The following is a 27,954-nucleotide window of genomic DNA, read 5'->3' as shown; positions in this document are numbered from 1 at the left end:
GAAGGCGTTCGTTCTACGTAGAAGCATAAAATCTTATTTTACGATTTGAGTCCTGACAATTCAATTTTTTTAGTATTGCTGCGACATCACATTAAATGTTTTAAGTGAGTCCGTAGTATTTTATATGTAACTTATCCTAGCTAATTAAAAATACAATTAACATAAAACAAAACCCACACATACGTAATTAAGACTTTATTTACATCCATAAAAAGTACATTAATTAAACAATATCACAAGTTAAAATTCACATCTATTCAAAACAAAATATTTCTGCGTGTGCTGAGATGTTTCGAGTCCAGACACTTTACTCTAATTCCCGTACTGAATGATGGCGATGTAAAATGGAACTTTATTCCCTGACTTGGCTACTGGATCCTCAGTTGGACTTGATTTTGGCGTTCCTGAGGTACTCCTGCCGGAACTGTTCGTTGATGTGCATGCCAATCCTAGTCCTCAGCCATACAGGTGCCACTTTTATGAAGGTGTACTGGAACAAAGATATAAGATTGAAATTAGAGTGTGTGTCTGGTGGTAAAGCAAAACCTACTTAACAATAGCAGAAATCTGAAATAGAGCTACGAGAAAGGAATGAGATCACAGGTCATCAACATTACCATCCCAAAACCCATCCACTAAAATAAATATGTATTAAATACGGTGTTTTCATAAAGTCTGCTATAGTATCATTACCACGTACCACGAGAGCAGCTGAATATCTATTTAAAAGTTGAATATGGAAAGCTGATCAATCTAAGAGATGCTCAGGAATGTCTTGATCAAATCCCATATTGCAATTCCAAGGTGGCTTGAAATTATAGTGTAAAGCTTTCGCGGGACTACCTTTCAATTCATTCCCGCTCATATATCTCTCTATACTCTTTGACAATTTCCCTCACGAGATTTAAAAAGAAAAAGATCAACTACCTGTATCCCATGCAGCCAATACCCCGTAGTATTATGCTGCCTCCCAAGCGTAGACACGGCATGTCTTGCGTACGTCGCCACGTCGGGCACCAGGATATTCCCGTCCATCAGCCGCTGGGAGAAGGCGTTGATCTTGGTGGAGACGAACAGAGGGGCGAGGTGCTGAATGTAGATGCCTTTTGTGGAGTACTCCTCGCGAACTGCGTGTGTGAAGCTGCGCACGTACGCCTGGGAAGAGGAGGTTTTGTTATAATGGTGGACAATGAGGTGGTGAGTGATTTCACATGCGAAATAATCTGGACTTCGAACCTTTATGACGTTACATTATAGACCATTTTACATTTTCTAAATAGTATACCTATCATTCATTTTAATAATGACCTTGATATATTGTGTGATAATACGGAGTCCTAAATCCTGTTGAGACTTATAATAATGTTTTATCAAATTGGGCATACTGTAAATTCAGCCTTTAGCCAGAATTTTGTCAGGTCACCTGAAAACTAAAACTAGGGCTACTCAACTGAGAAAGGCTTTACTATACAGCTTATATAGCTTTTATTTATTGGATTTCTTTATATATAATAAGAAATGCAGCTGTTCTCTAATAAGGAGATCAGCCAGCTGCGCAAGTCATATTATAGTGCACGAGCATTCGTGCAAACAAAGTGCATTCTCTTTCTCTATACCTTCACACCTATAGTCCGATAGGACGTCAATCTGACAGGACCTGGGAGAGACCAACATTTTATCGTGTCTGAAACTAAAGCTGACCTTAGTAGCAGCATAAATGGTCATCAACGGCAGCGGCTGCAGCTCAGACCCTGAGGAGACGTTGACGACAGCGCCGCTTCCTCGCTGCACCATGCCTGGCAGCAGCATCCTGGTCATGGAGGTGACAGCGCCCACGTTCACGTTGATCAGCTCCCAGACCTTGGAGGTGCTGGTCTCGCAGACAGGCATGGGGTAGTCGTAGTTCACGCCTACGTTGTTGACTGGAATTTAAGAAGGTATATTGTTGAAAAATTGCGACATATGAATTGAGTCTTCTTATTTTGAATTTGGGAAAAGACTATAGTTTGGTTGGTTTAGGTAGTGACTGCAAGTAATATTGTGTAATGATAAGCACATGATGGTTGATGGATGCATGAGTTGGTTCAGTAATGGTGAAAAATCAAATTAGATATCCAATCTAATTAACTAATGAGGTAACTTACTATGCCCATTTCTCAGAAACATACGCAAGAAAACCTTTTGTCATGGGGACTTATTTTACCATTGGCAAACTGTCTACCCAATTTTTCTACCTCATAAAGCTCGCTTGAAATCCTTTTGTTCTCAAGTGTGCTTACCTAGTATTCCGACAGGTATGTCCTTGAGTTCCTCCTCAATGTGAGGGTAGACTTCCGCGCCCCTGCTGAAGTCAGCTACCACCACCTTCGTCTTCACGCTGTGCTGCTTCTCTGTGGAATACCAGAATAAAAGCGTTTAAAAGAAGAAGAACAAGTGCAGATACTGTTCAGAATTCTATGGAATTGAAGCTACAAATAAGTATGTTAGAGTGTTAAGTCCACAGTTACGTCATAAACCGTTGGCAATAAAATAACAATGAATAGGTACCTACAGGTACACCATAGAAATCTAAAAAGTGGAATTCACAAACATTTCGAAGAATGATTACCCAAAGATTTCTACGGAATCATTTCGCAATACTGCCAAACAATGTGAATATTAGGCAGATGTTGCAGCAACGAGAACAATAGACTGCGGTACCTACAGTAACGCACAAATGCATTGTGTTGCAATGTTACCGCCGATTCAGCAATACTTTGTCACTGTACCTATTTACGGTCAGCGTCATAAGGATGCTGACACTCCGTACAAACAAATCTATACTAATATTATTGTTTGAACGCGCTAATCTCAGGGACTACTGGTCCGATTTGAACAATTCTTTCGGTGTTAGATAGCCCATTTATCGAGGAAGGCTATAGGCTATACTTTTTATCCGGGTTCGTGCAGAGGTTCCCACGGGAAGCGGGTGAAACCGCTGGCAGAAGCTAGTACCTAATATTGCTACTACTGAACAGTTTTCACTCTTATAATGTGTTCAAACTGTGGTCACGTTCAGCGGCTGACAGTCAGTTTGATTGGAACGCAGCCTTTGTTTGTTTAGTTTGCTAGCCGTACACTTATTTAACTGTGAAGTCTTCGAAAGTAATGTACCAAATTGATTTTGATGTTTGACTACGATGGCTATCTGGGTCCTTAGGTAGCCTATGTCGATTTTCAGGTCGCCTTACAATTAAACCAACAATTTGTACTCAATGAAGCCAATCTTTAACTTTGTAATTATTCTTAGTTATTTATAATTTAATTTATAATGCACGCACTCAGTTACGTTTCCGTGAAAACCGGCGGTATAAACTTATGACATTCGATAAAGTTATAAATAAACCCTGGATATTTATTTATAAGTAACATTTTATAATTATAGATTAATATTTTTTGCTGCACATTTTTTTCGCAAATACACTGCGTAATATATCAAGCAAGTTATACCTTAATATTAATAGCCAAACAGCCATGTGTATGAAAATTAGCTCAGTTGTTTTTTAAACCTTGATCTTCTTCTACAAAATAAAAGTTCAATAAAAATTATTCTAATAATGCCTCAAGCAAGACTCGCAGACACGGACCAACCTACATGAAAGAGGCTCCATCATCTATACTAATTTTATAAATCTGGACAGATTTTTTATTTGAATTTTGATTTGAAAAAATCTATCAGTGTCATAAAGTCCAGTCCATATATCGAGGAAAGCCATTAGCCACAGTCTACCTCTTATCCGAAAAGCGGGTAAAACCGTAGGTGGAAGTTGGCCCTCAAGACGGTGATACCGTAATTTCCCAGTTATCGGATGTCATTGTACAGCTATATTTTTAGTTTGTATGTCGTGAGATGGCACTTTTGTAATATTTTTTTCCTACAAAATGTCGGTACCGTAGCTGATACTAACCAATTTCTGCGGCCACATTCTTCAGCTTCTCAGGGTTGCGGCTGATGATGACGATGTTGATGCCGCGGCGAGCCAACTCCAGCGCATACTGCTTGCCGATGCCATCTGTAGCACCTGTCACCACTGGAAGTAAAGAAAGAATACTAAAAACTGACTATTTACAACACATATACAAAGTATCCTAGTAAAAGAAACAAACAAAAAAAAACCACTACCTATAACTAAAACGCGTCAAAAAACTGACTAGAATAAAGACATTATATTATTATGTCGTTGAAATTAGCGCGAATGGTGGGTCAACACGATATAAACTTCACGCAGACTTTTATAAGAATTTCGTCTGCGCAACTAATCGGTGCATACTAAAGTCCGAATGGAGCCAATGATAAAAAGTATGCACTTCATCATCTTTTGGTTATCATATTTTCACTCAGACTACAGATTTTTACACAGACTTTGGCTTCGTACAGATATCTGTAAAAAAATTAATTTTGTATGGGTAGTATTTAAACGCAAATCAAAAAATATCCTTTTTCTATGCAATAAGATTCCGAATTCCCATCAAAATTACTGATTGCACAGCAAAATATTCAACTCAAAATATCTCTAAACACACTACAATTTATTTTCGCAGCGTACAGCGTTTTTTCCTAAAGCAAAAGCTTTTTCATCAATGCACAGCTAATAATCTTAATGCACATTATACATGTTAACTCTTTTTTTTTAATATAGCTTCTATTTTTATATTATTTACAGCAGTTTTTTCTGAATAAAACAGCTTTTTATTAGTCACAGTCATCTTATTATTTATTAATTACGGCATAATGAGATCAGCAAAAAAATATAAAATTAAATACAAAATTGAAATTTATTGAATTACTAGCTTTCCGCCCGCGGCTTCGCCCGCGTGAAATTCGGTTCACCCCTCCCGCTGTGGGTTAGCAGCGGTGAGGGAGTGTCAGACTCTTACTGACTAAAATCGTCCTGTTCCGTCCTAGGTAGAGATGGGTAACTCAGGAGTGATAGATACAAAAGATATGAATCATTCCATTTGAATCAATCACTCTTCATATCTTTACATATCCGAATGTGTCAGTAGTTCAGTATATCTTTCTTTACACCTCACTCACTCGTCGGTCATCGCGTCGGGTACTAACTAATCTGTGGCGTCGGATAGCTTCGTCGCGCGCCATTGGTTGAACGTCAAGCGAGCCGTTTCGCTCGCACCCATACGATTACGAATGTCGTTACTTTGACCACAATAAGTTGACACCCAATAATAAGTTGTTAACTCTATTGCTCACGCATAAGGCTTATAATTGTTTGTCCTTAGTGAATATTTCGGTATTATAATCTTGTCAAATGTATTGAAAACTTACCGCCTACCGAACAAACATGTTTTGACTCGAAATACACATTTTGAACTAAAATTTAATTTTCACGTAAATAATTTCGTAGATAGACAGTCCTAAGCCTGTGTAAAGTATGAAGGGAAATCAGAAGGCTATTTCTATTTTTATTTTCTAATACTTACTAAACTAATGCTTATACTCAATACTAGATTGCGATTGACTATTCATTGAACTAATTAACATAAAAGAAGTAGGTTGTACCTACAGTCATAAGAATAATATTTTTTTTAATTAGAAAAAAAGTGTTCATTTGCAACCGCTCAATATATCAGAAAGATGCAAACAACAACCAACCTATCACTATATCTGAATGATCTAAATGAATGAGTGAGCCGCACACGAGTTGCGAGTTGAACGAGCTACTGAGTTATACTGAGCTACTGATATAAAGATATGAAAGAGTGATTCATATCCGAGTGATTGAAAGATGCATATCTATCTTTTCTTTTCAATGACACATTTTGCCCATGTCTAGTCCTAGGCCTTTTATATACCAGGGCCGCGGTACCTCTTTCGAACAACCCGCAGCCGCGGCTGGCCCTGGCGCTACTGGGCCCCACTGATTTCAAAACACCTTAAGACTAATTCGCGGCGAACCTTAACACCGCGATACAGAAAAGCACAACGCCATCTATCGAGCTATCGGGAAGCTCGCGATTGAACAATGAGCTACAGGTTAAAGCGCGAGATATCATTGCACTTCTTACGTATCTTAAAAAAAACAACGTCACCACGTTTTAAAAAGCTATCATTCCACTTCTTACGTATTTTAAAAACACATCGTTACCACGTTTTAAAAACACCCAGCGCCATCTATCGCATTCCTCAAGAACTAAATAACTTAACTAATACTTATACCAATTAGTAATTCGTTGAATTATAGTTATTTCAGGATAAGTAGATGTAAAAAAAACAGTTAAGACGATAAAACAAATTGTACGTCATCCCTCGGGAATTCCTCATTTTCGAGGATTCATTATCGTATCATTTAGCTTCTAAATTTATAGGTTCATATTCGTTTGGAATATATAAGTAGATGTACAAAAAAACAGTTTAGACGATTAAACAAATTGTACATCATCCCTCGGGAATTCCTCATTTTCGGGGATTCATTATCGTATCATTTAGCTTCTAAATTTACATGTTTATATTCGGTTGCAATATATTACCTTGTTTTAAACGACACACAGCGCCATCTACAATCCATCCATCAAGCAAACAATATTTTTGTTTTCCCTCGGGAATATCTATTTTTTTCGGGATAAAAAGTACCCTATTATTTAATCCGGACTTCTAACTTTACGTCTGCAAAATTTCAAAGCAATCGGTTCAGTAGTTACGGTGTGAAAGCGGAACAAACAAACAAACAAACAAACAAACAAACAAACTCACTTTCCGATTTATAATATTAGTAAGGATTTATTAGCGTTCACGCTTCCTTTTTTGCCCAATAGGCAACATTTTTAGCTTCTGCAGGTGGCGCCACGTACTTGAGTCGGATCGCAAGTCCGATGATATGCTTGCACATACATACTATAGTTCTTAAAAAATATGGGGCTGGTGCATTGTCAGTCATTGTCAGTATTTCCTTTTGGCATACATTTCATATAAGTAGTCATTAAAAGGCAGAACTATCATAATTCAGAATGTTTATAGTCAGAATCATCTTTTGGCATAGTTTTGGAATTTTTAGTTTCCTGTAAGAAGCAAACAAGCCTGAAGCATGCAAGCAGGCATGCAGCATGTAAGCAGGCATGCAACATGGAAGTAAGCATGCAACATGCAGCAAGCATGGCTTCTGTCACGGCTCCGGCGCTTCGTGGCTCCGGCGGTCCCATGCGAGCTTATCGTCGCAGATGATTTTCACGCTCACCACCGCAGCTTCGGCTTACTGGCCGGCAGAGCCGGCCAGTCTCAACCGCGTCGGCGAGCGTTAAAACTACCTGCTCCTCAGCTCGCAGGCCGCCTCGCCCCTCCGCGCCTACGCGGTTTTGAATTGCACTCTAGGGGTAGGGCAAACAAGACTACGTGAAGTCGGTTTTGCAGCGATTCGTTTTCGTTACTAGCTTCAATTTTTGATACAATGTTTTTTAATTGAACTCTATCTTACTCGCTCGCGCCACTCTGCACTCCAGTGACGAAAAAGCGCGCGAAGCCGCGAACCTTTTCAGTTAATTTGTTCTGTTTTTAGAAATAATGCAATGTGACAGGATTTTTTTGTTTTAATAATCATTAAATTTGCCGAGCATGGCTTCTTGAAAATTAAGACAAATATGATGAATAGGTTTTGTTGTACTTACTGGTTAATATGCGATTGGGATAGTTATTTTGCTATGAAATATGGAAAATTTGCTGTGCAGTCAGTATTAATGCTATGTATGTAGTATTTTTGTACAAGACTAAATTTAACTGTATTGCATTATAATAAAAAAAGCAATGTCATATTGATGTATAATTTCGAATTATCTGCAGTTTGAGTGTTGTTAAACATTTAGTTTATTTGTAGTGAAGTAAGTTATTTGATGTAAAAAATAATATAAATGATGAGTATTTATTGATAGGCGATTATTTATTTGATATGCAATTTATAATATCCCATTTTGTATCGTGTGGACCCATCATAACAGCGATTTAAAACTGGAGCATTATAGGCTCGATTTTTCCTCCCCATTTTTGCGCACTTGAATCGCATAATAAACGGACATTATATTATTATGTAACATTAAAAATTCAATGCACATACATAATCAATATTGATATAGCATTAGAATCTTAAATGAAGTGACATCATCATTTATACTTATTCAATAACTTAGGTACATTTTATTTAAAATCAAGGTTTACAAGTAATAAGTATTGATTGACCTTTACAGGTCAGGGCTCAGGCGCATCGTGAACTCTCGCTTTCTATACTAAAGAACGTGATTAATGCGAATAGTAATAATTTGTTTATTTAATTACCTATTATTGAGATTTAAAATGGTTAATTAAGTGTAAAAGTTAGGCCTCTTATATCATGACTTTGACACATTTTTGCCTGGCCATAAACAGAGAAGGAATCTATTAAAAACTATAATCGATTACGTGAAGAAAATTTGGTTAAAAAAACGACTTTCAAAGACATAAAATTTGGAATAATTTATTTAATAACTAGCTTCCGCCCGCGGCTTCGCCCGCGTAGAGTTCGGTTATAGCGATATATGCCGAACTCTACGTTTCCAAGAGAATTCTTCAAAAGTCCGGGATAAAAACTATCCTATGTTCTTTCTCAAGGTCAACTCTATCTCTGTACCAAATTTTGTTAAAATCAGTTCAGTGGTTTAGAAGTGAAAGCGTAACAGACAGACAGAGTTACTTTCGCATTTTTAATATTAGTAGGGATACCTGCATGGGTCTAGAAGTCTCTTCATTATTTATTTTGCCAAAGGTATCTAGAGCGAGACAATGTCCTTTTCCGAAGTATTTAAAAATAGATCTAGGTCTTAAATAAAAAAAAAACGAATAAAACCTTGTCATTATTTGTTGTATAAAAGGACAGAGTATTTTAAAAGTTTAAAAATACACTGTCCTCAATACTTCTTTTTAATTATTTTTTTAATCTTATAAATAAATCTTTGCGTAATTTGGTTTTTCTGTAATATTTATAGGTACAAATATAATAAAGTGGAAACACTTTCTCGTTTGTTTGTTTGTACCGATTTGAAAAATTATTTCTCAGTTGAAAAGCAAGTAACATAGCATAAGCTATATTTTATATCGGTATGGACTGTAGTTCCTACGGGACGCGTGTGAAACCGCGGGAAAACGGCTAGTATTTAATAAATTCGATTTAAACATTTTTTAATGTTCGTATTTATTAGATACACTTCATAATCTCATTGCTAAAAATACTTAATTCAATACGATGCAAGTCACGTGTAAGATTTATAGTTCCACAAACTAGGTGTTATTATTACCTATTGTAGGCTATATTATGACTTGTGTGTGTGTGTGGTCTATACAATTTTGTTTTATTACGGTTCTCAGAAATATGTATTGATCGAATTCTAGTACTTACCGCTATAAGTACATAGTATGTACGCTATAAAAAAACTATTTTATATCGAAATAAATTACTTATTATTTGGTTGTTTTTAAATACATTTAATTTACATTATGGAGTGATTACATTACTTTGGGTTAATCCATTCCATTCTTTTTTAACGTGCAGCGTTAATTTCCGCGAGACAGAAAACTACGAATCATAATTTCCTGAAGATGCCTCGTGTAATGGCGAAACACGTGTCGAGTATCCAAAGCCTTGAATAACTGTCTCGCAGAAATTAGTGCTTATCATTTTTCCAAGCATTTTATATATCCAATTTCTTTCCAATAAAAAAAAAACTCTAAGATCACATTATTTTATAAGATTCTGTCAGCTTTTCCTGATCCCACCCTGTCGCGAAATAAACAGAACACTGCCGAATCGAACCTCAGTATTCAAACTATAACCCATTGAAAGTTCAAGAGCATTAATTGGCCTATTTTTTCTTATGTCTTGCCTATGAAAGTCATCGACCTTGGCTTGTATGCGCGTGCGCAACGCATTTACGTCATACCTCGTGTCCGATGCGTCGCTTGCAATTGTTTATTTATTATTCTTGTTAATAGTATTATGTATTCTATTACCTGTGTGTGTTGTATTGTTGAAATTTAATACGTTAGGTAATATATTTGATTTTATATCGAGATTGACAATTTTGTAACCTACTGGGGAATTGTGGATAAAATCAATTGTTAGAAAATGTAGATTAAAAAAAAGATTTTTTTTTCAAAATAGACTGAAAATCAACGCTTTTTGAAGGCAACAACAACGAACGGGAAGAAGAAATGGTGCAAAAGTCCTGAACAGCGTTTTTGTAAGTTTGAACTGGATAAACTGACGAAATATCATCATTAAGAGAAACATACTTAAACTTGTGGTAGGGTAAGACCAGGTAAGACCTAAGTTCACCAAAATAATGATAGTTCATTAGCAACTGACTGCCTCTGGAGTGAACGCACAAGGCCACATTCAAAGTCCAAAAAACTTTGACATTTAATTTTATCTAAAAATACTTTCGAAGTCCAAAAAAATTTGACATTTGAATTTTATTTAAGAATACATTCGAAGTCCAAAAAACTTTGACAATTGAATTTTATTGGTAAATCGAAGAGGATGTATGTACCTATTATTTTTTTAATAGTTTTTTATCCTTTACCTACATCTATATTTGCTAATTCGTTTTTTATGGGTTTAGTTGAAAATCAAGTATTTTGTTTTTGAATTAGCCAAGCCAAATGGATCCAAAACGAGTTATCTGAATATTCTGTCCAGTTTTAAATTCGAGTCATTTTCCTGTTTTCCTAAATACGGAAGAAAATATATAAAAAAATATCTAATAAAAATTCCATAAATAGCAACTTATTGCTCCGAAACCACTATTGAAATTGTGGGCAAATATTTCGTCATTTGGTATTCAAAACCCATTTCTAGCGGTGTCTTACGAATTCACAAATGTCTCAAGCATGCGTTGGCGCAACTCGCCGGGGTCAATGCTGAAACAGTCATAGATACTATAAACAAGACCGCAGAAGGTTTGTCTATGACTACACTAAGTATACTTGCAGTTATACTATGAAGATTCGCCTTATATGTTGGAAAAAAATGAGCGCCAATTAGGTACAAGCGAAACATTAAAGGGCTGATGAATATTTTGACATCATATGTAACAATACCTATGACACAATTTAGCTATCCTAATCCTAATGCCTTGTAAACATGTACCAGTATTTTGACAAAATAAATTAGATATCTTTATCCTTTAATATCTTTTATCAGTGAAAAACTGTTCAACATCTATTTATGTATGTAAGCATGTAGTAGCACTGCTTCCGCAGTTACTCATATTGAGCGGATCTATCAAATAGTCGAGGTTAAATAATTTTCATGCACTGTGGATTTTGATAAGACTGTTGTGTCCTTCCACAGGGTTAACCTACCACTTAATCTCAGTTTAATCGGTTGGATGAATATATGTATTTGAACTTTTAAAGATTTTGGTCAACTCATCCCGTTTGAAACTTATCCCGCGGATTGAGACTGATCTGTAGATTAATGCTGCGGGGCTGCGAGGATTGTTCGAAAGAGTTACCGCGACTCTGGTACACAAAGGTCTCCAGAACGAACAAAGGAGGGTTTTAGTCAGGGAAAGTTTGACACTTCCTCTTGCTGCACTGAGGACGAGGGAGAAAACATTGTATGATATCCAATCTTCAGAATAAAGGCTACAATTTACAGGAATATATACAAGAACAGTAAATGACTTACAAAGACCGCCACTAGTAATTTCAAGCCATGTATTCACTGAGAAACAATTGTTTATAAACACTGTTTCAGAAACATTATATACGTGTTTCTGAAACAAATAATTTTTACATATAATTTTGTTTCTGTGGACGATGTGGACGGCAGAATTTCTGAAACATTGTTGCTGTAAACATCTACGTGATGTTTCAGAAACTGTGTATCTGAAACATTGTTTCCCAGTGAATACGTGGCTTTAAACTTATTTTATTAGTACTTACAAACATAAAATAGTAGGCCATAAAATCAGCTTGAAACATCGTAAATGCAATAAGAATACTATTGACATAACGTTTTTACTGCTGCAACATTTTAAGATTTAATAGAGTTACTAAATTATGGATTAATAAACAAAATATTTTATATTTATAGACTTGATTTGAGCAATAAATTATAATCTACCGTTGTTACGAAAGGAGAGGTCATCAGAGAATGACAAAGGACAATGCTCAAAAAAAACCCAAGCCCAAATAGCAATTTCACACATATAGCCATTGATTTTGATGATGCCTCCTATGCAGTATTTCATTACTTATTATTACCTATATTTTTAGTTACATTTCTTTTGCGCCGGGCATGAGTTTTTTCTCATACTTCATGAGCATTGTCCTTTACATTTAAAAAAGTTGATGTATAATATCATCATCAGCCTATCGCAGTCCACTGCTGGACATAGGCCTCTCCAAGTGCACGCCACTGAGATCGATTTTCGGCTTCTCGCATCCAGCTCCTGCCAGCCGCCTTGCGCAAGTCATCGGATACTCGTTTACCCCAACGGTTATCAGTTCTTCGGCTAATATGGCCAGCCCACTGCCACTTCAGCTTGCTGATTCGGTAGGCTATGTCGATGACCTTGGTTCTTTGACGGATTACGTCATTTCTGATGAGATGTATAATAAAAACCCAAAAATGCATTTATACGTGCAGTTTTTTTTTTTTTGGGGTTGGTTATTTTATTAATTGCGTACCCACGCTCATCAAAAAATAATAAACAAAGAAGATTTAAGAAATTTGCAATTTTTATGGTAAGTTAATCTGTTACAGCCTTTTTATCGTCCCACTGCTGGGCACAGGCCTCCTCTCACATGGAGAAGGAACACACACATGGTAAGTTAATGAACAAAGTACCTCTAAATCTCGTTTTTCCTAACCAAACAGTTAACAGATGGTTATTGCGCATTATCTCAAAACCAAGTCTAACAGGGCACTGTTATTTATTCTGTGGTACTAATAAGCTAGGCGTAGTAGAATCGTGAAGTTTTGCCGACTGCGGTCTTCTTAAATTATGTAGTTAGGATAATCGGTGTATTGCTAACAAGTCACCTTGGTAAAAGATTGTCAACAATCCCTTATATATTCAATCAAGTGTATCGAATCAAATTGGCTTCTTCAATCTTGCATTTGCACTAAATAACGTTATCAGCTTAATCGTTATGGATCAGAGTCTTTGTGAACTTATTTCCTTCTTTAAAAGAGTTTCTATGGAGTTTGCCGGATCTTCTCAGTGATACCAATTTTTTGGAACTGGTGCACTAGTGTGACATTTAATTTTAAGAAAAGTCTGCAGAGAGAGGCCTATTTGAAATAAAAACTCAATTCAATTTAACTCATTCAATTTTAAAATATCGCTTTTGTGCAAATAAATAACTTTCGGTGTAGTTAATTATAGAATTGGGTAATGTTTGTTTGTCCCGAAATAAAGCTTAAAAAAATACGAGTTTGAGTTAGCTTATTTTTTTCGATCATAAAATAAATTGATGACTTAGATTCACATGTAGTTACCTACTATCAGCAGGTACCTATAACATAAACCTAAATAATATCTAAGATTATAACCAAAGTCATTGACCTCTAGCGACATGTAGGTGTGCAAAGGCCATGCAAAGGCAGACAGAATTGCTAATAGGAACATAATAAGTCATACTTAAATGTGATATTTTAGATCTCAAATAGTAGATTGTAGAAAACTTGTCCTAACTTAAATGGGTCCTTGAACTCAACCTAAGATACTCTTAATAAAAGCTGTTTTCCGCGGCTTCAACCGCTTTCTAAGGTACGGACGAAAGCACATCAACCTACCTTAATTTAGCAAAATTCTTCAATAGATTTTCAACCTTATCACAGTAGTGGAAGGTTAATTTTCGAGTGGTATTTGACAGATTTGGCTAGGTTGACCTGCTGATGTCTGTACCTACAAATGCTATACGTTTCAGCTAAATTAGTTATAAAGAAAAAGACTAACAAACATCCATACCAAACATCTGCCAGCGGTTTCACCCGCACCCCGTGGGAACTACTTCCCGTACCGGGATAAAAAGTAGCCTATAGCCTTCCTCGATAAATGAGCTATCTTACACTGAAAGAAATTTTCAAATCGGACCAGTAGTTCCTGAGATTAGCGCGTTCAAACTAACAAACAAACAAACTCTTCAGCTTTATAATATTAGTATAGATAAATTAAAAACTACAGTTTGATAATCATACTTAATCCAGTAAGAATCTATTTCCCATATAATCTTCATTAGCTTAATTTAAATAATTCCATTTCCACAGCAAATAAATAAAATATCTTGACTAATCATTAGTTAAGGTACTAAAATGTCCTGTCTAAGCGAGCCATGGTTCCGCAATGGAGTCAAAGTTTAATTTTGCGAAGAGGCCATCAGCATATTCCTTTTCCTCTTGCTTTGAGAAAGGCAAACATTCTACGTTTATCTGTTTAGCAATACACGATCTCTACGAGGTCTGGTAATTACCGGATCACGGAATGTTAATAGACAAAGGATGCCATGAACTTTCAAAAATAATAGATTTTAGATTTTTCAAGATTTTTTACGCTTTTTTATGTACGACGATGACTTATATTATACCCACAAGATTTATATCCCCATCTGCTTCATATGTATGTGAATACTAGCCGTATCCTGCGGTTTCACCCGCTTCTCGTGAGAACTACTCCTCGCACCGGGATAGCCCATGCTGCCGGGAAGAGTAGAGCTTTCCAAGAATTATTTTTGAAATCGGTTCAGTAGTTTCGGAGCCTCTAAAGACCAAAAAAATGTTTCCTCTTTAATTATAGTATAGCTTTCTTAAAGAAAAATAAAGCTACCCCGCTATTGCCATGATACATGTACTTATTCTCGACGTCACCATAAGGTATCTATTATTACATTCATCTAACAAGTTCAGATTACTTAAAGTCTCATAGAATATTCCATAAAACATACCTCTTTAACATAGTTAAGTGTTAAACACAAGTGAGATACAAACAATGGGGACATACAACCAATTGACGTAACCTGCTTGAGTAACCGTACTACTACTCTACAACGTTCACATCTCCACACATCACGATTAACATAATGTTCGCTACTTCTGACATAATGAGCTTTGTACGAAACATAATGTTAAGCTGGGTACTCACTTAGCAGTGTAGCACCTAACGTATCAGATACGGTATCAAGTGAGTACGTAGGCACGAGCCCGCTGCAAGCTGCTCGCGCGTGGTGCGCTGTAAGCTCGCAGTGACCCGCCGAGTGGCGGTTTCATTGCGAACACTAAGGCGGCTCGCAGGGTGCTCGTGAGGACCGTGGGCGAGCCTTACCCACTTGCAGGATGATACCGTATCTGATACGTTACGTGCTACACTGCTAAGTGAGTACCCAGCTTAGGTTTAGTCGTGCAAAACTGCAGTGTTGTAGTACCATGGAGAAAGGAAAGATAGCGGAGATGCCATTAGGAATATAGGTCACGCGCCTTCTTGTAGGTCACAGTAACGTGCGGTAGGTGCGATCAACTAATCTGTCAAAGATTCGATTAGTGATTTTATTTTGAAAATGATGAGTGGGGTCCAAAAAAGGTGCAACTTTACAATATTAGTATAGATCACGGATATACTCAGCTGCTGACTAGACATTTTATTATAAGTAATATGTTTTTTTACAGGTATATCATAGTTTTTATTATTCCCACGATACAAAAACTCAATCCATTCTTGGCATTCATACTTGTCGGCTAAAAAACGGGTTACGAATGTCATAACGACAGCATTTTTGGCTGTTTATAACGACTTGGAATATGAATAAAATAATCTTAAATGTATTTGAATACGTTGATTTATACAGTCTTCAACGTAATGTAAATATAACTTACAAAAACGTATAAAGCGTAGGTGCTAATTAAACATTGTATTCTTATTTTATAAGTAGTGATTGTAAGAGTAAATGAGTAAATCTATCCTTGAAGCCAAAGCTACAGAAAAATGGGTAGGTACAGTGACAGTCTGGAGCCTGAGAAAGGATACAATCTATTTTTTGCGAGAAATAGTTATCTTCCACGGGACGCGAGCGTAATGGCGGAGGACTGAACATAAACCTTAAAATATAAAAGCCTCAACCAAACTTTTTTAATATGGCATAAAATGGTTAATGCGTCTTATAAATTATAGTACATAGTTATACTTAACAACTTAAAGATGCTAGTGGCTAAGGCCGTTCCTAATATACTATCCTATCTGATGTAAAGCTTACGAGAGAAAGGATTGACATTATGTTCTTGTATTGGACTACTGTCAGGACTCTATCCTTCCCTGCCGGGGCTCCAGGATTGTTTTTAAGAGTTACCGCGGCCCTGGTACATAAAAGGCCTACAACAGAACACGACAGTTTTTAGTCAGTAAGGGTCTGACACTCCCTCACCGCTGGTAACCCACAGCAGGCGGGATCATTTGATGATTTTTGACGTCATTAAAAAAAGGACTATCTCTGGTAAGCAAAAACAATAGATAGATTAGATAGATAGATAGATAGTCAGTTTATTGGGAACGAAAGCCATTAATGTCTACGAGTACTAGGGTCTCATAGAACCAAAGAGTATTTCACAAGAGGCCACTAATGTTTAGTGTTGACATGTCATAACTTCAGTTGTGTGGTGTTGCCACATGATGGCTGGCCATAGAGATGTTATGGTGTTGCGAAACTCTATGGTATACTGTTGCTTAGTGCGAATTTGTTGGTGTAAAATATTCTGTGTTGAATGGGATAGTAAAATTTTCAGTTAATAGGAAGCATTTTTTTGTCTATAAGTGTCCGTGTGAAATATAGTTATATGTCAATGGTGTGAAATGAAAAAGTCGTTCTTAGAATTTCTTTTAGAAGTCAGAAATAACAAAACTGACAATATTTAGAATAGTATCTACGTCTAAAATTATTACATCCTTTTTTTAAAGAGGTTTTTTTCGAAAAGCCATTAATATTTTCTTAGGAACCTGTACAATTAAATTTTGCATTAATATTCATGTGGCTAGCTTGTAGGTCAAAGTCAAAGGTATGATATTTCAATAAATATCACAGGTCACCAGACTTTTCCATAAATGTCAATACTTAAAATATTCAGAATAGTATCTACGTCTAAAATATAGTATCCTTTATTTTAAAGAAGTTTTTTTCGAAAAGCCATCTATATTTTCTTAGGAACCTGTGCAATTAAATTTTGCATTAATATTCATGTGGCTAGCTTGTAGGTCAAAGTCAAAGGTATGATATTTCAATAAATATCACTGGTCGTCAGACTTTTCCGTTTACAAGTGTTAAGTAAAGATCGAATGACCAAAAAAATACATTTTACAAATTATCATGCTGGTGTGAAATCTATAGGTATACCTAATCATAAAGGTACGCTTAGAGCCCGACGGTTGGATTTTTAAAATTAATCGTGAATTCAATCTATCTTTTTAGCCAGTCTGATAATACTTAGTATCAGATACACAGTATAGTCAGGCTGAATACCTACCTGATCGTTGCCATGTGCGTAGAATAATTTTATTTTCATAAATCAATATTCGTTTCCGTATTGATTTACCTATGAGCCCGAACAAACTGTCGGCCGACTAAAAGTCTTCAGTGTTAGTTAATGTAAATAAAACGTTTCTCTGCTTCAATTTCCATCAGTAATCATAATCACAGGAACCGTTTGTCGTACTAGCTATTAATAAGTAGTTATAGTTACATCCTGAACAGAAACTTGAATCCAAGGACACAGTAATTGGAACACATAAACTGCTATACGAATATTATAGGGGAAACAATTTTTTTGTTTGTTTGTGCAAGTTTACCGACGACATAATCGTAAGTTTTCTTAAAACAACTATTTATTTACTATGAATTTCCACGTTCAATTTTCAGAAATGACGTACCTACATATTAGGTTGCCGGTGTAAATGGGTGTAAAGAATCCGTAACCACTGAAACGATTAAAAAAAACATTTTCTTGAAGCTACACCATCTCCGAATGACACACAGTCTTAGGCTATATTATATTATATATTTAATCCTAGGTCTTCCGGGGGAGAAACCGCTAGAAACAGAATAATAATAAGTAAGTTATAAAACCTGATAATAAACTGCCATAAAAAATACAGGTTTTTAAAAATAGCAATTAAAATAAAAACAAGTCACTTCGCATTAAAATATTTTTAACTAATTAATGGTGCCTAGTTACAGGCATTAAAAGTAAAAACCAGAACTTTATCGTCGCATTTGAATTTTAAAAAACTTTTTTTAAATGTAGATACTAAAAATCTGGTACTTTAGCCCTTCCTTATATTTTATTGATTTATTTAAATAATCTTAATGGCTGCCGTTACTTAAATTACGTTATTTAAAATTGTGTGAATTTTAATTATTACGATTAAGTTTTAAGTTTTAGTGTTTTTTACTAGGATAGTTTTGTTATCTGTATTGTAAATTTTTGTAAATTACGATTAAGTAGTTTTTTTATGATCGTCTAGGGAGCTTTACTTTACAATTAGTATTATAATTGTAGTTCTATCAGTATTATAAATAAGATATTTACATTACTTTGTGTCAATTATGTAGGCATGCTAATTTAAATAATAGTGTCAATAAAAAATAATTCAGGGTTATACTTAATCTGTTTCTCGCCTTTTTCTACCTACATTGATATCAGTAATGTGAGTTCAAAAATCCTTGTTTTATAGTAACTAATTAGTAATCTGTTCTATACTGTAATGTCTGACTGTCTTTTCCGCTTTTATATCAAAACTGCTAACTGTATCCTGAATAAATAACATAAGCTTTACTTTTTAACCATTTAAGAAGGTGGTCGGATTGGCTGGTGGAAACTATATAATTTAAAAAAGGTATATAAAAAGAAAAAATATTAAAACCTTTTGATCCATAGATTTACTTCCAAGGATCTTTTTGTAACTGTCAAAACGTTAACCTGTACAATAGCGTTAACATAAACGAGTTGAGTTATAATTTTTTTGTATGTTTTTTACAAGTGCTGACGTAATCAACACACACGCATGTATCTTTTGTTTGATGTATTTTAAAAGCTGTATTTTTTGCTTTAAAAACTTCGAGTCCGCGTTGTGATTGAAACATTATGTTAGGTACGTTAAATACAAAGTACAAAACTTCTCAATTAAAAAAATGTTTATTGACAAAAAAGTAACTCTACATTGTGGTAGGTAGTTGAAGTTGAGCCACAAACTAAGTTCTGCTTGTGTCTTGTGGCTTGGAGTGCGATGTTTTCTTACTTATTATTATAAGTTACATATTCTTGGAGTTAAAATAGAGAAAAAAATCGCTCATAGAACATAAATTAAGGTTTAAACTTCTAATATTAAGGAAATAAAGAAAATTATATTGAAAACCAGGTGAAGTAATCGGGCTTTTATGCTAGTTTAGTGTGTAAGTTTTTTTAGATTATTAAAATCTTTCAAGATAAAGCTAAAGAGTTTGTTTGATTGACCAAACACATTTTAATTGGTTCAATAGTTTTGGCATGAAAGCATGAAACACAGACAGACGGAGTTACCTTCACTAAGCAAGAAATTAATTTATATGGGGCGTGAAGTTTTTTCTAGAAGTTTTTATTAGATTTTATTTGTTTTAAACGAATCAGGTTTTGATAATAATTGATAGCATTAATTTATACTTACCTACCATACCTAACCTTTGAAAGACAAGACTGAAGCATTTTATAACTGGTAGTTTTTTTTTCAGAATATACATAGTTATATTCGGAATAAAATGTCCAATTTGCATAAAACGCCATTTTAAATGCTTATCAAATCTCAAACTCAAAAGCGATCATAGCTCAGCTCACCGGATTGGGGCGAGATGACGAAATAAATAATAATATTTTTTTTGAATTTAACGTTTTGCCCTCATGGACAAAATTTATGTGGGCGAGTTGATGAATAAGTTTACAAATAAGGCTGGTAAATCAGTATTTTTTGTATGTCACACAAAGACCACCTCTAAAACGTCCATACCTCACCATATCCTATGTGTTGTACGTTTTTTAAGAAAAAGTGACAATTAAACTATGATAATTAATCAATGTTTGCTACAGTTTGCTTATTGAAGGAGACAGTGCGAATTAAAATTTACTAATTTTCATATCTGACAATTATAGTACTAAGTTAGTAGATACTTATTCTGCAATCTGTGCCTGTACTGACAATGGCTATATAAACGGTTTCGTTGATATAAAACCTGTGGGTGCTACTTCAGGGAGTGTCAGACTCTAACTGACTAAAACCCATCATGTTCCTTCTCGACCCCTTTATGTACCAGGGCTGCGGCAACTCTTTCGAATAATCCTGCAGCCCCGGCATTGATAAGACCTGAGTTAAAGATTTCCATTCTATCTTTGCAGAAGTACTTTAAAGCTTTAAATGTTTCACTTAAATACAGAAAGATATATAATCTTTAGAAGTATAATTTAAAAATAAAGGCCTCAATTTAAATAAATTATCAATCAAGAAACAAGAATGGCCCAGTCCAAAATCGCTTACGGTACGTTGTCACGATTACCTTCCTTTTTCGCGTGTGGTAGGCCTAAAAACCAGTTTATTTCAAAGTACCTACGAATGTTACATGGTCATTGTTTTTTATAGGCAAGCAAAAAAATTGATTAATTTGCTGGTTAATTCACAAAGCAGGAACTAAGATACAAATGGTTAACGAAATACAAAAAATATTTTGCGTTCAGAGGTAAGGTGCTCCCACATTACCGGTAGAACATTTTTTAATTACTACTGTACAGGTGTAAGTAAATACAGCAGAAAAAACGTTTAGTAGAGTTAGCTTGAAAGAATAGTTGAACAAATCCAAATTTTCAAAGTTGCTAAACACCGTGTCCTCGATAGCTTATAGATAAAATTTTGGCGTTTGCGTTGTAAAAAAATTAGGAGCCTTTACGTCGATCGACGGGTGTACTATGCCCAATCGAATGACAAATAATCGAATGCCAATTGATCGACCACTATAAATCGAAATTCTAAATACACGAACATTCATAATATCGAATAGTTATTAAATCGAACATTCAATACATCGCGCAGTCAATACATCGAGTGTTCAAAATATCGAATGTTTGTTTGAGCGAGCGTTAAATGCATCGCACATTCATCCTATCGAAAAATTTATATTTTTTATGAATACAAGAAAAACTCAAAATTTACTTATAAATCACATTTTAATCTTTAATTCTTATCTTTTAAAGGTACATTTTAAAATTTTGTGTGAATTGAAAAGGCAAACGCGGGATTGGGAAGACCTACTTTACAAAAAAACAGGCAAAAGGGATGATATTGCGATTGAAAAAATGTTAAATAATAAAATCTATATTAAAATTTATAAATTATCCATAAATTTTGAGTTTATCTTGTATTCATAAAAAATATAAATTTTTCGATAGGATGAATATGCGATGCATTTAACGCTCGCTCAAACAAACATTCGATATTTTGAACACTCGATGTATTGACTGCGCGATGTATTGAATGTTCGATTTAATAACCATTCGATATTATGAATGTTCGTGTATTTAGAATTTCGATTTATAGTGGTCGATCAATTGGCATTCGATTATTTGTCATTCGATTTGGCATAGTACACCCCTTATTTTATACCTGTTATCAATAAATCAAATAGGTACTTACTGAAAAACAAAAGTATCGGAAATCGGTAATTTCGCGAATGAGAGCATTTTCAAGCATGTCCCTTGTTTCGCGAAAATATAACAAGTTCTTTATTAAAAAAAGTTGGTTAGTAACTCCAATCTGAATCAACATACCTACTTACCTATATGTATATGATAATTGCGTTATTCAGCGATATCAAAAATCTGCATTAGTGTAAACCACGTTAGGTTTTTAAATGAGTAATAATTCTAACTAGATACCTATATACCTACCTACTTAAATACCTATAGGTTGGTATCAGAAATGCGATTTTTTTGTTATTTTTATTTGTTTCTTTATTTCAGGCTACTAGGGTCTATGGACAATGCAAATAATTATGGACATCCACTGGAAAAGCTGGAACCACAGATTATTGAACGGAACCATAGACAAATTGTCTATAAGCTGGATCTATTGAGATCATAGATATAATATTACTAAACAAGATTGCGCACGCTCAAAATATATATTTACGAAAATGAACTCTATTCTAACGCAATAAGGTACTAAATTGGTTGCATAATACACAGAGGCAAATCCGAGCCGAGAGGGATAGTTCGAACGGAGGCTGTTTGTCTCTTTCTAACACCTTGCCAGCATAAAAAAATGTTGTGATCAAAAGTTTTGTCTTCCCAAAAAACAATTGAATCACATAAAATTTTTATCTTATTTTAACAATTGTAAGTCAACAAATTAATAACAATCGCATTAATTTATTCGTATTTATTATTAAAACATAAACAACATAAATTTTTATTTTGCTTTTTTTTATTTTCTAGCGGTAACCCAGAACGTTCTTGGCGCGTAATCAGCATTTAAAATTTTGTTTATATTTTTTGTATTAAATCAATTTAAACTACTTAAATGGTGAAAAAGTGTTGCGTTTATACTTGTAAAAGTGAATCCTATGGTGGTTGCAATATATCGTTCCACAGGTTAGCTAATAATAACATTTTCGTAAACCAAACAACTAGGGTGCCCATGAATTCTTGTGATGAGTGAAAATATGGGTGATGGATTTTAAAACTGTTGTATTATTGTTATAGCTTCCCAAAAAATGAAGAAAGGCGACATAAATGGCTCAGCAGTCTATATATGAAGTAGAAATACAAAAAAAAACAGTCTTCACTTCGAATCTTCCTGCTTTTATACTGCTAATTCCCGCTAATTATTAAAAGCCGTTATAAGTTTCTTAAGGTCACAAACTGCGTAAGTTAAAACTTCAATACCAATCTGCGTTTAATAATCTTAGCAAATTCGGATTTGTCTCACATAGCTTAATCTCATAGTCACCCTATTAGAAAGGGACAGACAGCCTCTGTACTAACTGTTTCACTTGGCTCGTTTTTTGGGTTTATATGCGCAGTCCTGTTTACTAATATTATGTCTATGATTGAGATAAAATCCTGGAGACAGTTAAATGTTACTTTTGATTGATGAATCGACTTTTGAAAAAATGCGGAAAACGCGATTGGCGCTGATAAAAAACCGGACTTTGACCGTATTTTTGTTAAGACCGCACCACGGATTTTTTGATTTTAGATAGCTCCGCCCACTACACTTCCGCGTCTATCGCGTCGCGCAAGCTATACTCTTCGCTCAATGTGTAAAATTTGAATTTCGCGCCAATCGCACACACCGAGGTCAGCGCGGGGTCAGGAGAACCGAACAGGGAAGATACGAAGCCGCAACTTACCTACATTTTTTAATCGGATTTTTTTTTTGTTGTACTTACAAAAATTATTTGTAAAGAAAACTTTTTATGAAGAGTAATATGATAATTTGGACGCGTATGGTTGTGTGTATGTATGTGTGGTGTGTCGTGTATGTGTGTTTGTATATCCAGAACGGATGAATCGATATGTATTTAGGTTTTTTGTTTGAAATGAAAATTAATCGGGAGTGTTCCTAGCTTTATTTGGTGAATATCGGCCCAAGATGGTTTGACCAGTGTTAAATAATTTATACTAATGTTATAAAGAGGGAAGATTTGATTGTTTGTTTCTGTGGATTGTATAAGCTCTGAAACTGCTTAACTGATTTGATTTGCTTTCACAATTAGAGATTTACACTATCCCCCGTGAATGTAGGCTATATTTTATCCGGGCACAGGAAGAAGTTCCCCGGGAATGCGGCTAAAATCGCGCATAAAAGTCAAAGTCAAAGTCAAAATCATTTATTAAAATAGGCTAATACGATTAGCACTTTTTAACGTCAAAATTTTACAATGACAGCACCCCCAAAACGCCCCCCTTTCACCACTTCCTAGTGTTATGGCTGGAAAGAAGAAGTGGTGAAGAACAAACTTCCCAGCAACACAGCTGTCTATTACAATTTAATTATTATTAATTTATTTTACAATTATACAATTCTATTTTATCAATTATTAATTTAAAACACCGAAAAATACAAAAAATAAAGCACTTTTGTTCCACTTCAGAGCTGCCATCTGCGTTTATCTGTGAAATAATCATTACCATTATAATATGCCTTTTTAACAAGAATTTCTTTGATTTTGTTTTTAAAAGAACTGTCCGTTAATTCCAAGAGATGAACCGGAATCCTGTTATAAATGCGTACACAAAGCCCCACAAATGAACCGTGCACCTTATGTAGACGATAATTAGGTGCGGTTAACTTATGTTTATTTCTAGTATTAAAATGATGTACGTCGCTGTTTTTACTATATGAATCTAGGTTTTGCCTTACGTATATTATATTGGCATAAATGTATTGAGACGCCACAGTCAGAATACCAATGTCCTTAAACCTTTCCCTAAGGGAGACTCTAGCACCAAGTTTGTATATAGCACGGACAGCGCGCTTCTGTAGTACGAAAACATTCTCGATATCGGCAGCATTGCCCCACATAAGAATTCCGTAGGACATGATGCAGTGAAAATAGCTAAAGTACACTAGACGCGCCGTGGCTACATCGGTGAGAGCTCTTACTTTCCTGACAGCGTACGCAGCAGAGCTTAATTTACCCGTGATGCCAGTTATATGCTCACCCCATTGAATTTTGGAGTCTACTGTTATCCCTAGAAAAGTCGTAGCATGTACCGTTTCAAGTTCCTCATTGTTCAAAATTACACCGGGACCGAGATTTTTTACATTAGGCAAAGCAAAAGCAAAAGCAAAAGCGTCGCAGATCTTGTGTGTTAACCATTTAAAAAATGTATGTAGTGAAGTGTAAGGTATCAAAGAAGTAATGAAGCTAAGTAATTCATTTTCAAACATATTTATTAAAACTGAAATATAAATAATAATATAACGTAAAAAAAAAGAATTTATAGTATAACACGGTCTCCATAGATTTTTTGTTCTCATAGTAAGTTCAACTCAGTCTTGCGCGGCCTTATGTGTGGGTAACCCTTGTACATATACAGTGACTTTGTGTGCGTGACAAGAGGTACAGTCGGGTACAAATACAGTTATTTAGGGGTTACGGCTGTTTAAGGAAAAACAGTTATTACGTAATTTAATGATTATTTATCTGTGTAAATATCTATTGAAATTATTAAGTTAGTTTTTGATTTGTTTAATACCCAATAAAACTGTTTATTTATTTATAATGATTCTGAATCGCTACTTGAAAAATAAAGTCCACACTTTTATTTATTGTCCTCGTACCCCGAGCTAGAAAATATGTAAGGAGTATTTAATTCATCTTAGATATTTCACCTCATTTATTTCTTAGATACTGTCAATGTCAATTTGAAAAAACTTATGAGAAAATAATGAAAAACTGTAAGATGTAATAACAAAAAGCTTTGAATGTTGTTTCATTTTTTGAAACGCTACCTGACTCCTTAAACATTTTCTCCGTGAAGAACTAGACATTTTTGTAAACGACTGTACCCATAACAAAAAGCGATAAGAACACGTCGTGCTCGGACGACGTCACTGTCACACGAACGAAAGTTGTATATTTACAAGCCGACGCACACATAGGGCCGCGCGCTTGAATCTGAGTTATCGTCACAAATTATTATACCTACGGCCGGAGCGACAACATGCACAGGTCCGACCTCGACGAGGGCTATCGCCGGACTGGCTCGTCTCCGTACACATTGTGTATCAATCGCTAGAGCACGGACATAAGGTTCGAAATTGCGTAGCGTCTACCATGATCGCTGCCGCTCAAAAAATCCAATATCTTAAAACTTTAATTAAAAATGTTTGGTAATAGTTATGGAAAAATGCCTTTGACAGAACGTTAATATTGATGTTAAGAATATATTAGAGTAATTTTGAAACATAAAGATAGTGTAACTTCCTTGTAATTTCAAAAATAGTACTTTTTTAGACGTGTTTTCGGAATTAATTATGATCGAGTAAAATTATCAGTATCGTGTTTTCGTTCTGGCAGAATCTAGATAAAGATATCAATTTACCTATATCAAAATTTCAGATCCATTGGTAAGCTGGTAGTCCTATAATTTGGCATGGCAAACGGCTATCAAAATCACGGTGGCGTCTTAACACTACTGTGATTCGTGTGAAGACGATATTGACATGATTGATTATTTAGGTAATGACTGATAGGAATGTGTCTGTAGGTACTTTGAACTTTTAGATAGTCATTTGGGTTAGTAATATTGTTACGGATTTTGCGGCACAAATGAGCTAAAATGCATAACTGAAAAGCTTTCATTTTCAGTGGTTTAATTTACTTATGCATTCATTAAATTTGCAACCCCTATATTAATTTTCCTTTTGACCATTTAACCTCCAAATATGTATTTCGATCGAGGTAAAAAAAAATATCCTTTAGTTACTTTTTAAAATAAAACTTTGAGAACTTGTTTTTTTTTAATCTGCTAAATGGCCAATTTTCAACTAATAAAAGAGACGATTCAAAAATGAAGGTAGGTATCTAGATCCTTAAAAAAAATAGTCTCCTATGGTAGTTACCAAGCATACTTAGAGTTTCAAAGTTCTGCTAGTCTACATAGAAATCTATTATTAAACGCAATCAAGGTGGCATTTATCGATCCTAACAGTCTTTAGATAACTTCTGCATGGCATGTCGACTGTCGTATGTCGTAACATCAAACATCGATTAGAATGAGAATGTATTGAACACGTAACTTATTACTATGCACTGATTACCCACATTTAACTAAAAATAAACACCTAATCAGATATGTTAAAATATTTATCACGTGCCCAAATTGGTCAATAACATTTGTTATCGTTGAAAGAAGCAACAAGTAGTTGTTGACTTGTTTACTTAGTAACTTGAAATAAATTAACCGTTAAACATTGCAGCTTATTTGCCATCAATTCCATAATTAACGGCATAAAACCTGCTTGCTTAGATAGGAAGGATGTAGGACGCAAGCACTGGCCTAACTCAATGTAAACAAAATTAGTATATGCCTAGAAAAAAAAAACAATTTTTCAAATTGGAACTCACCAGCCCAAGGTCCGAATCTCTTGGACAGCGGCTGCACCTCAGCAGGCAGGAAATATGGCATCAAATACGAAGATATAAGCTCCAAAACACTCCATAGGGAATCAATTAGCAAAAAACACAGGGCAATAGACCCAACTAAGGCTAAAACTAGTAATAAAAACATGATTTTCTATAATAAATGCACTGTTTACGTAAAAATGTGTGGAATATGCGCGTTTTTTGTTTGAAAATGGAATGTTTAGTTATGGTGGGAACGCACGTCGCGCCAGCATGACTGTGCGGGGCACACTGACGGCGGCGGCGGCCAGTGTTGCCATCGATGTTACGTTATGGTTGACCTATAAAGAGTTCTTATGTCACGGCTTATCAAACGTGCGGTTAACCGGAAGATATTCGGAGAAAGGCTTGCGGATTGCTTACTCATCATGATGTTAATTCTGTGTCACGTTTTGAACATAAGTTGATACAACTAGGTCAATTAGGTACTTAGGTGGTCTATGTAATTTGCAGAAATGCAGTGCCTCCTCTCAAACAGAAGTTTACGTAGTAGACTCAAAGTAGGTTCACAGTCAATGGTTCTTAAGCCTTAACTCAGTATAATATGAGTGTTCTTCTTCCTTGTTAATCATTAATATCCTAAATAAACTGGGAAAATCTACCTAAAAGCATTTGTTTACCTACTACAATTACTCTTGTATAAGCCACGCAAGAATTAAGAGTCGATTTTATGATCTGACTAGAATCAAGATTTTATGGTATATTACTAAAAATTGTAGTAAAAATCACACCTT

General features: G+C 35.0%; 1 protein-coding gene across 1 annotated transcript; it reads right to left on the bottom strand.

Moving 5' to 3' along the window:
- Window positions 1-179: 179 nt before the first annotated feature.
- Window positions 180-27,475, bottom strand: LOC110380606 (inactive hydroxysteroid dehydrogenase-like protein 1). The gene is made up of 6 exons (XM_049852432.2): window positions 27,164-27,475; window positions 3,948-4,070; window positions 2,280-2,390; window positions 1,702-1,922; window positions 928-1,155; window positions 180-490 (listed from the first exon to the last, which is right to left on the bottom strand). Exons 1-6 carry the CDS (start codon window positions 27,324-27,326, stop codon window positions 380-382), a joined length of 957 nt encoding a protein of 318 aa, XP_049708389.2. The 5' UTR covers window positions 27,327-27,475; the 3' UTR covers window positions 180-379.
- Window positions 27,476-27,954: the final 479 nt, after the last annotated feature.

The sequence above is a fragment of the Helicoverpa armigera genome, chromosome 6 (genome assembly GCF_030705265.1).
Source record: "Helicoverpa armigera isolate CAAS_96S chromosome 6, ASM3070526v1, whole genome shotgun sequence".
Taxonomy (NCBI): domain Eukaryota; kingdom Metazoa; phylum Arthropoda; class Insecta; order Lepidoptera; family Noctuidae; genus Helicoverpa; species Helicoverpa armigera.
The sequence above is the reverse complement of the archived record's forward strand: the minus strand, read 5'-3'. Positions and strand labels throughout refer to the sequence as shown.

Coding starts and splice junctions, on each gene's coding strand:
- LOC110380606 (XM_049852432.2), bottom strand. CDS start 27,326: ATGTTTTTATTACTAGTTTTAGCCTTAGTTGGGTCTATTGCCCTGTGT. Junction 4,071..27,163: donor GAGATTCGGACCTTGGGCTG/GTGAGTTCCAAT, acceptor CTTTACTTCCAG/TGGTGACAGGTGCTACAGAT. Junction 1,156..1,701: donor CCATTTATGCTGCTACTAAG/GTCAGCTTTAGT, acceptor TCCTCTTCCCAG/GCGTACGTGCGCAGCTTCAC.